Below are 9,071 nucleotides of genomic sequence, written 5' to 3'. Positions count from 1 at the left end.
CGCCCCCGTCCAGCATGCCATCGCTTTTTGTTTGAAGGAGTCGGGGAACAAACCTCCAGTGGTAACGTATACCAGCTCGCTCTTGTCGTCACCCCCCCCCCAATCCCCCTCCAGCAACCCAGCCACCACCCAGAGTAAACTCCACCCCATTGACTGTAACTTTGAGCTCCAGCTGCGATGAGACTCACGCCAGTCAGTGTGTGCATGCGGGACACACATCCTCACCTAAAGTCACTTTTTTTTTTCAGCTTCCTCATGTTGTAGTGATGCCTGGTTTTGTTTTGTTTTATTTTTCTTTGGTTTTGCTTTTTGGGCAGCTTGAGATGGCACCCCGTGTTTGCTGTGTGCTTATTTTTGTATTAATTGACACACGCTATCTGGTCACTTTAGGTACATCGAAGGAAAGCAAAACAAGAGTTGCGTAGCGGTTGTGCGAGTGTATACGAATCGAGTGAGCGTCATTTTCTTTGCTGAAATCCTAATTCAGCTCTTGTATTGGTTGCCCTGAGATGTGCGGGTGTACCTAATAAAGTGGCCGTCAGCGTCTTTGTTTTTCTGTGGGCTTTTTCTTGCCGTGGCTTCACAGCTTGACTTTCCTTTTTATAAACGTCCCGATGTGGACGTCTTGTCTTGTCTTCAGTCCGCTCTCTCTGCTCCTCCATTAGATCCGCTACAGGAAAGACAAAGTGCAGTCCAAGCTGACTCCCACCTTCCCTCTGGTCACCGCCGTCAAAGATCTTTCTAACGGCTGCGCTATCGCTGCTGTGCTGCACTTCTACTGTCCCGCCGTGTTGCCTCTGGAAGGTACACTCTCAGCAATGCATCTTCAAATATTAACGTTTACCTTCTGGCGCATCATGAATCCACCAGGACTGTCCGTATTTTGTCTATCAGATGTATGTCTGAAGGACACCATGTCCGTGGCTGACAGTCTTTACAACCTGCAGCTGATTAAGGAGTTTTGTGAGAGCAATTTGCAGAGCTGCTGCCTTCTTCCTCTGGAAGATCTTCTCTATGCTCCACCCCTTCTACATGTAAGCTCCACCCCTTTTGAAACATACTCCACATTATCCATCATTTGCATCAGGCCTTATTGGAAGACAGAAGTCCTATTTGCCAACCATTGAAGGAAGTCAGTTTGTTTTGGAAATTTCAGGATTCGGGCAAAATCGGTAAAATAATCGGGAAAGTAAATTGCTTTTTTTTTCTCCTCAGCTGAATATCATGAGCTTTGTTGCTGAGCTGCTGGAGTGGTTTGAAATCAAGAAGCCGGATTTCGTGAAACCGATACATGCCATTGACCTCACGGGTAAGTTTTTTATAAATCCATTCCTTGCCATATTAGTAGCAAGTCTTAAATATGGCGCCAATGTTTTTTTTTTTTTTTTTTATTATTTAACCATAACGAACCAAACAGTACTGCTGTGTGGAAAAAAAGTAGTTCTCATGTCCAGTTCTTCACAAGCAGCATCTTTTTCATGGATCAGTTATCAATAAGAGCGACTAGACACAAGAAACACATCATACTTTTCTTTTATAAAAGAAGATTTACTTTTGCAGACCAAACTGCACTGCAGGGTGTTTTCATTCTTTGGCGTTTATTTCTTTACTTCTTCTTGAAGGGTGTGGTTTACAACCTAATCCCAGAATTGGGGTACAGGCTGTTTACTATTCTCTTCAACAGGTCAGGGACCTTCTACTCTCTATACAGAAATTGGTTCCTTTTGGTTCAACTACCAGTTGGCTGCAGCCCAAAATGGTCAAAATACTGCTCAAGGGTTAAATTAGATAACTTGTACATTTTTTTTGTTATTATGTCTTCCAGATGTCTCGGGTTTAGTGTTCTGCACCAGTCCTGTCAGTGGGAATAGCAACAGGTAGAAACAATGTTCTTCTAGTCCAGAATACATTCAACTAACCAACACATTTTATCTACCTTTGTTCCAGCGGATCTCCTATGTTTGTCTTCAAACAACCCTTTGTGACTGTTCCGTCTCCCGTATCGCCGGGTAAGTTGCAGAAATGTTTGAACAAATTTGAAATGGCCTTCTCTTCTTCTCTGGGTTGTGTTTAGCTAATTCAGTGAGGTCCAACTTCAGTCCGAAAATCAGTGTTGAAAACTGGGTTCCCTTTTAGCCCAGCAAATGCGGTCCAATTTTAGTCATAAAATAGTAGCTCATATTGAGATTATGGATGTTTGGCCTGTCCAATGTCATTCAAAGTTATTTGGAAAATAGTCATTTAAAATCAGCTCCTGTTTTTAGCTATTTGTCGTGGTTCAGAGTTAGAAACTTTCCCAGGTCAGGCAACTCCACATTTGCTTTTCCCACTACTAACGGATAATTCTATGTATTTCCAGAAAACAAGAGTTGGACAAAGAAACAAATCAGGTATTACACTTGCTGGATGCGTTTTTCTGTAGTCAATGTGCCGATGTGTTCATACTTTGCCTTAATTTTCTAAATGGTCTTATTTTGGCTTCTGTGGTCTCACTGCACTCACATTTTCACTCCCCCACCGCCACCACCACCACCTTCACCATCCGCCCTCCTGCAGTCGTCCTCTGTCCGCAGTGACTTTCAGCATCCCATTTGGGCTGGACAGTGATGTTGATATTGTCATGGGCAACCCAATAGATTCTGTCTTTCGCTCTGTCAGCACGGACAGCCTGGGCGCCGGCATCCCCGCAACGACTCACGTACCCTACAGCCCCCCGGAGGACCTCAGCCACCTGGTCAGCGCTTCAGTACCGTCGCAGAGATCTTCTTGGGGGCCTTATGTGCACCCGGCGCCACTGGGAGAGCTTCCCACCGTAGAGGAAGTGGTGCACGTGGCTCCTGGTAGTAAGGACCGAACCAAGGGAAGGGCTGCAGAGAGAGACGTGAAGGAAATTTCGACAGCAAGACCGGAGCCCAGGTTATGCCCCGAGGGCGCCCCTGCCGGTTTCTTCCTGCACTCCCCGTTGGAGGACAGCGCTCAGCTGAGTAGTTCAGCGCCTTGCCGCTCGGGAGTCATTTACCGGCCAGTGGGCGGAGAGGCGAGTAATAACGGCGGTATGTGTGAGAGGAAGGAGAGACAATCGCGGGCAACGGATATGTCACGTGACGATGACTCGGTCCTTCGAGATGGCAGCGTTGACTCATCGGAAGCGTCTGACGACACCCCCAGAAATGCCCCCGGTAATATGCGACCTAGTAAAAGTAGTCAGGGAAACCACAGCGCCAGTAACAGCCCACGCATGACAAGCTTTGCAGAGCGACGAGAGAACAGAAGACGACACCCCGTAGCTTCTGGGGACGACTTAGCCACGACGCCCACACCAACTACCCCGGGGACCCCGCACACACCCGGCACACCGGCAGGAACTCCGGGTCTCAGAGTTCCCGAGCCGGGTTCAGAGGCCTGGGAGCTGGGAGCCCGTCTGGAGGAAAAACGCAAAAGCATCGAAGCCCAAAAGAGACGAATTGAGGCCATATTTGCCAAGCACAGACAGAGGCTAGGAAAAACAGCTTTGCTGAAAATGAAACGGGAGCAAGGAGAGGGAGGGGGAGTAGGACGGGATGAGGAGAACCTCTCTCTGGAGGAGCGCCTCAATCACATGGAGGAGCAGCTGAAAAAGGAGGAAGAGAAAGAAAGGACCGAAAGGGAGGGAGACAAGGAAAAAGCCAAGGCATCTGTTTCCAACCCTCCACGGCTGGAGAAGCAAGTCACATTCTCTATCGAGAGCAAGAAAGGACAAGAGAAAGACAAAGCGGCGGAGAAAGAGAAAGGAGGCGATGCCATCCTCGTGGAGTACAATGAAATCGTCCAGAAACTGAGTGATGCTTTGCAGTCTCTGCAGAAGGACATGCAGAAACTAACAGAACAGCAGCAGCAGCTTCTGGGTAACCAAAGACCAAGAAGCACCCAAAAAGTCACCCCCAAGTCCAAACCTAAGAATAGCACAAAGACACTTGCCAAAACCCCTCCTCACACACCCACAAAGACACCCCCAAGAACCCCCACCAAGAATCCTAGCACGAGTGCCAGCAAAGCCTGGATGATCCCGACCGCTCCCAAAACGTCTTCTGTGTCTTCACCGTCGCGGCGGAGCCACGCTCTCTCTGCAACTACTTCACCGAAAACAAATGTCTCCTCCTCTTGTCCAGCCCCGCGCACCAAGATCCATGTCTCGTCTGCCCCCCGCAGTCCCAAACACCAACCGAGAACACAACCCCACCAGCGACCCTCAGATCTCAAGTTCCCGCCCCTTAGTCGTGTTTTGACCCCGACTCACACTGTGGATACCATCCCTCACTTGCGAAGAGTGTCGCCCAGCAAGTGTCAGGTGCAGACCGCGTCGTCCTTCCGCATCGGTGGACTTCGGACTCCTCAGGAGGTTTCTCAGCCCGCGCCGCAACCTGATGATAGCACCTCAGACACCGCTTCCAGCGAGACGCCAACCCAGTTCAGCCTGGAGCTCGACCAAGATGATGCCGAATCGGCCATCGTACCCATACCGCCTCACCCCAGGGTCACCAGTGGCAGCAGCTCGGGAGCGCCCTCTGAATGCTCTTTTGAGAGTGAGACCTTATCCATTTCTGCCGCATACAGCACAGCACGTGACAGAGGCGGTCCCGGAGGTGCTGAAAAGCATCGCGGTGTGAATGAGGTGTCGCTGTCCTCCCTTGGCGGAACGGAGGGAGGTGGCGACGAAGCAACGGATGAAGGGCAGGACTTTTCTTCCGATTCCATGAGTGACCAACTCGAATCTGCCGCGGCGCCCGCCGTCGGAGTCGCTTCCGATACAAAAGAGCAGGTGGATTCAGCCACAGAAGCTGGGAACTCTTCAGACCAGCAAACGGAATCCAGTGAAGGCCAAGCAAAGCCAGATGCTGAGGATCCACTTGGAGAAAACCATGAGCTTGGAGCCAGAGGAGGGATTGGATTCTTCTTCAAGGTGAGTGCTCACAAATAAAGTCAAGAACTGTAGTTCCTTAAGTTGTTTGCACTAGAGACTTGTTTCACAAAATCAGTTTGACAATTTGAATCATAAATAAGAAACACCTAGACAGTAAGTGTCAAACTTCAGTCCACAAGGGTCGGTATATTGCAGGTTTTTCTGGTTTCGCTGAGTTAGGGGTTAGGGTTAGAAAACCTGCAGGATACCGGCCCTCGAGGACTGATGTTTGAGATCCATCAGCTAGACCCATGGCACTGGTACTGATGACCTCAGGGATTGCCATTTCCGGTCCTCAGGTTGCTAATGTCCTGCATGTTTTAGAATCTAAAACATGCAGGACATTAGCAATTTCTAAAATTTAGATGTTGCCCACTCCAACACATCTGATTCAAATGATCAAGATTATCAGGCTTCCGCAAAGCCAATTGATGAGCTGATCATTTGAAGCAGGTGGGTGGTAAACATCTCCCAGTACAGTGGCCTTAGCGGACCAGAGTTGGACATCTCTTGGTCTAGATGTTTCGTTCAACGAATGCTGGAGTAAGATGTTGTGCTCATGCGTATCTGTAGGATGATGTCAACAATGAAGAGGAGATGGCCCAGCGCAAAGCTCTTCTTTTGGAGAGGCAGCAAAAGAGAGCTGAGGAGATGAAGAGGCGACAAGAACAAGAACGGGAAAAAAGGCAAGGACAAATTCCAATAATGATGTCCAGAGAAACCAAAGGCGATAATGTCTCCTTCTTCCTTCAGAATGGAAACTTCCGACAAGACGGCTACGTCTCCCTCGAACGCAGCTCATGTCGGAAACACCTCCCCATCTTCCACCGCTCCGGCGACTCCGGCCCGACGTGGCGATTTCACGCGCGCCGAATACGCACGCCGGCAACAGCTCCGAATCATGGACGACCTGGACAAAATGCTGCAGCAGAAATCCAGCAACCAAGGCCGATCGCCTGTCAGGAAGACCAGAACGCGGGCGCGGCCTCGTAGCGTCACCAGGGAGGAAACCCAGCTGTCTCTAAGCCCCGCCAAAAAAGCCACTGGTAAAGAAATCCCATCCATCGGCAAAAAACTCTTTTCAAAGAACTTGTTGCCCAATTGTTTCGTTCTTACAGGGCCTAAGATGATCAAGTGTCATTCGTCCCTCAACCTGGCAGCTACTGATGGGCCTGGAAACAATGACGGTGATAAGAGGTGCTCATTGGATTTGTGTTTAGTGCACCAAACACCCTCTAAAACTCCTGAATTGTACATAAAACCAAGAAATATTATTGGAGATATGTTAACATTTTTGCACAAAACAAAACAAAATAACAATTTCGAGCCTTGGATAGAATTAATTTGAATTCTGTGCCGGACAGCCGACCCGATTCGCCCGCTGGATGCGTGACGCCGAGCAGACTCGCGAAGCAAAACGGAGACTGGGAAACCGGATCAACTGGAACCTCACCTGCCCCTGAGTACACGGGTATGGCATAATGTAATGCATAGAACTTTTTCACCAACTGCAACAAGTCTTATCTTGTCCCGATCAGGTCCAAAGCTCTTCAAAGAACCGAGCTTCAAGTCCAATAAGTTCATCATCCACAACGCGCTGTCTCGTTGCTGCTTGGCCGGGAAAGTCAACGAACCTCAAAAGAATAAGATTGTCGAGGTACAAGCAAACCGATGAACCTTATGATCGTATAGTCGTGTATGATCGTATAATGATGGCAAAATGCAGCTTCATGAATGACTAGTAATGTTTTTTCGTTACTTTTGATGGTGCTATTGGTTTATAGATAAAAACTAGCACAATAAAAATGTCCTACATTTTCACTGCATTATTAAACCAAGAGTGCTATTTAGAGGAGCAGAAAAGTATCACAAGTGGTTCATGAGGCTTCGTTTTCCCCTCATTAGTATTTCAATTCATTTCAATATGAATTATTTATTTGATAGTTACAAGCTAGGTAACAGAACCGATTCAATGTGTGGCGGTTACCACCAGAGGTGGACAACTTACATCTTTTTGCTGGTACGACATTCGTAGAGCCCCGCCCCCTTTCCGTCATCGTCTGTGTCATTTTTTTCAAGCCATACAAAATTGTAATCGTCGATCCGTCAGTATTTTTGCCCAACGTTCCACCACCACTAGAGGGTGACTATTTTTTTTTCTGGTCCGCTATTCATTGGTCTACTTTTTTCCGCACTCATACCATTTATTTTTTCTGTTTTACGACTTACACTTAAAGCTAACACTAAGTTTGTGGTTCTACAGGTACACTGCAATTGAAACACAACACAGAAATAAAAATCTGACACAAAACCAAGCTAGCTAAGGGGTTTTACCCTAGACTATTATACACCCTCATATTTAATACAGGGGACGAGATTGCAATTAAAAATGGTGTCCGCTGAATGACATGATCATGCTTTACATGACTCTCAAATGGTGGTTGTCGGTTCTCATTTATAACAGCCTGCCCTACTACTATAGAAGACGGTTTCAATGACATTTGTCTAAATTAATCTAAATTTCATCTGTCACATACACTACAAGTGAAACAAAGTATTGTCGAGGTTGAATTTACTGAAAAATGTATTCATTTAGGAAATTGTAAATTAAAAAACTTCTATTTTACATTTCCTGGCCAAGAGCCAATCAAATAAAGAAAGTAAATTTGGTCTGCAATGTTACTTGAAATGCATCTGAGAATGCTCTTATCAGCAGGAAACCTGAAACCAGGACTAAAACAGGGAGCAACTACAAATAAATTAGCATTCTCGTCATTCGTCGTCCGTCAGCAAAACGAGCGTCCATCGACGAGGTTGTCACAGTCGGTAAATTTTTCAATTTTGACCCGCTTTCCCTCTAATCACAGGAAATGGAGAAGAGCCCCGCCAACCACTTCCTCATCCTCTTCCGGGACTCCAGCTGCCAATTCCGCGGCGTCTACACTGCTAACCCCGATTCGGCGGAGCTGGTGCGCCTTACCGGCGTGGGCCCCAAGACGATAAGCTCCGCCCAGGTGGAGTCCATGTACAAATACAGCTCGGACCGTAAGCAGTTCAGCGCCATCCCCTCCAAGACCTTGGGGATGAGCGTGGATGCGTTCACCATCCCTGGACACCTGTGGCACGGCGGAGGGGCGGCGGCTTCCGGAGGAGGCGGCGGCAGCAGAAGGGCGAGCGTAACCAAGAAGACGCTGGCTTCCAAGTGACGCACACCTCGTTTGCATATTGTCGACGGGCTGCGTGGGATTTGACCCCGAGGGTCTTAACAGTGCAATTCTCAATGTGTCGAGTCTGTCAAATGCTCATAGTTTGTCTGTTAACAGGAAAGCCAATTCCAGCTGTTCCGAGCTAGCTTATATCCATCCATTCATTTTTTTATTAGCTTTCAGGTGAGCTGAGACCTTCGGCGTACACTTCACTACAAAATGAAGTAGCGGTGCGATCGATCTGTACGGATCACGCTCCGATTGCTAGGTGGTCGGGATGGGGCGGGACACAAATCCCACCAGAGATGTCTCGCGAGATCGACAACATGATAAGAAGCCGGATTTTGGCAAATTCATTCAAAAAAATTGTTATTAAAAAAAAGTTATTTCCCCCCAAAAACCGCAGTATAAAGCTAATAATTTACTTATTGAAGGTGAAAAATGTCCAAGTGCTGCTTGCATCCCTTCTGTTTGTTTGATTTTTTTTTTCATGCTTGTCGGCCATATTAAAAAAAAAAAATGGGCTTCATTTAGCCCATGTGCCATATTTTGTCCACCCCTGCATGACATGAACACTTGGAAAATATGCAGCAGTATTGTGTTTGGTCTTCTACTGCTTCAGTCATTAAAAATGATAGTATTTGTTGTGGACATAAAAATACATCTAAGGTGATGAAATGATGATCATTTGTAAAAGTGTGAATGGTTGCCAGGGATGAAGAGCGTATGAACAAATGATGTATGATTGTAACTGTATGCTTATGCTCCCCCCCAAAAAAATGACATCACACCAAAAAAGTGATGTTCTCGGTTGCAAAATAAAGCCAGTTTTATACCTTGAAGTGAAGTAATTGTGCTCTTTTGAAGTGTATAGGAATAAAGAGGTGCTTCACAAAACGGATGACAGATTAAACATATTCAACAAA

At 47.0% G+C, this 9,071-nt stretch overlaps 1 protein-coding gene across 4 annotated transcripts in view; it reads left to right on the top strand.

The window, feature by feature from the left end:
• Nucleotides 1-8,987, top strand: part of LOC148421492 (calmodulin-regulated spectrin-associated protein 3-like) — a 14,899-nt gene extending 5,912 nt beyond the window's left edge. For 2 of the 4 annotated variants that reach the window (XM_088419774.1, XM_088419773.1), the window contains exons 6-19: nucleotides 14-61; nucleotides 666-804; nucleotides 895-1,034; nucleotides 1,216-1,309; nucleotides 1,826-1,877; nucleotides 1,948-2,009; nucleotides 2,360-2,390; nucleotides 2,557-4,939; nucleotides 5,513-5,625; nucleotides 5,693-5,985; nucleotides 6,058-6,136; nucleotides 6,304-6,410; nucleotides 6,478-6,596; nucleotides 7,807-8,987. In XM_088419774.1, coding sequence (XP_088275900.1) covers nucleotides 14-61; nucleotides 666-804; nucleotides 895-1,034; nucleotides 1,216-1,309; nucleotides 1,826-1,877; nucleotides 1,948-2,009; nucleotides 2,360-2,390; nucleotides 2,557-4,939; nucleotides 5,513-5,625; nucleotides 5,693-5,985; nucleotides 6,058-6,136; nucleotides 6,304-6,410; nucleotides 6,478-6,596; nucleotides 7,807-8,145 — 3,999 coding nt within the window. In that variant the 3' untranslated portion in view covers nucleotides 8,146-8,987. The remainder of the gene's footprint in view (nucleotides 1-13; nucleotides 62-665; nucleotides 805-894; nucleotides 1,035-1,215; nucleotides 1,310-1,825; nucleotides 1,878-1,947; nucleotides 2,010-2,359; nucleotides 2,391-2,556; nucleotides 4,940-5,512; nucleotides 5,626-5,692; nucleotides 5,986-6,057; nucleotides 6,137-6,303; nucleotides 6,411-6,477; nucleotides 6,597-7,806) is intronic. The other 2 variants (XM_088419776.1, XM_088419775.1) reach the window with 2 other exon arrangements.
• Nucleotides 8,988-9,071: the final 84 nt, after the last annotated feature.

Source organism: Hippichthys cyanospilos, chromosome 7 (genome assembly GCF_059441005.1).
Source record: "Hippichthys cyanospilos isolate Australia breed blue-spotted pipefish chromosome 7, RoL_Hcya_1.0, whole genome shotgun sequence".
Lineage (NCBI taxonomy): Eukaryota > Metazoa > Chordata > Actinopteri > Syngnathiformes > Syngnathidae > Hippichthys > Hippichthys cyanospilos.
Note: the sequence above shows the minus strand (reverse complement) of the source record. Positions and strands in the feature narration are given on the sequence as shown.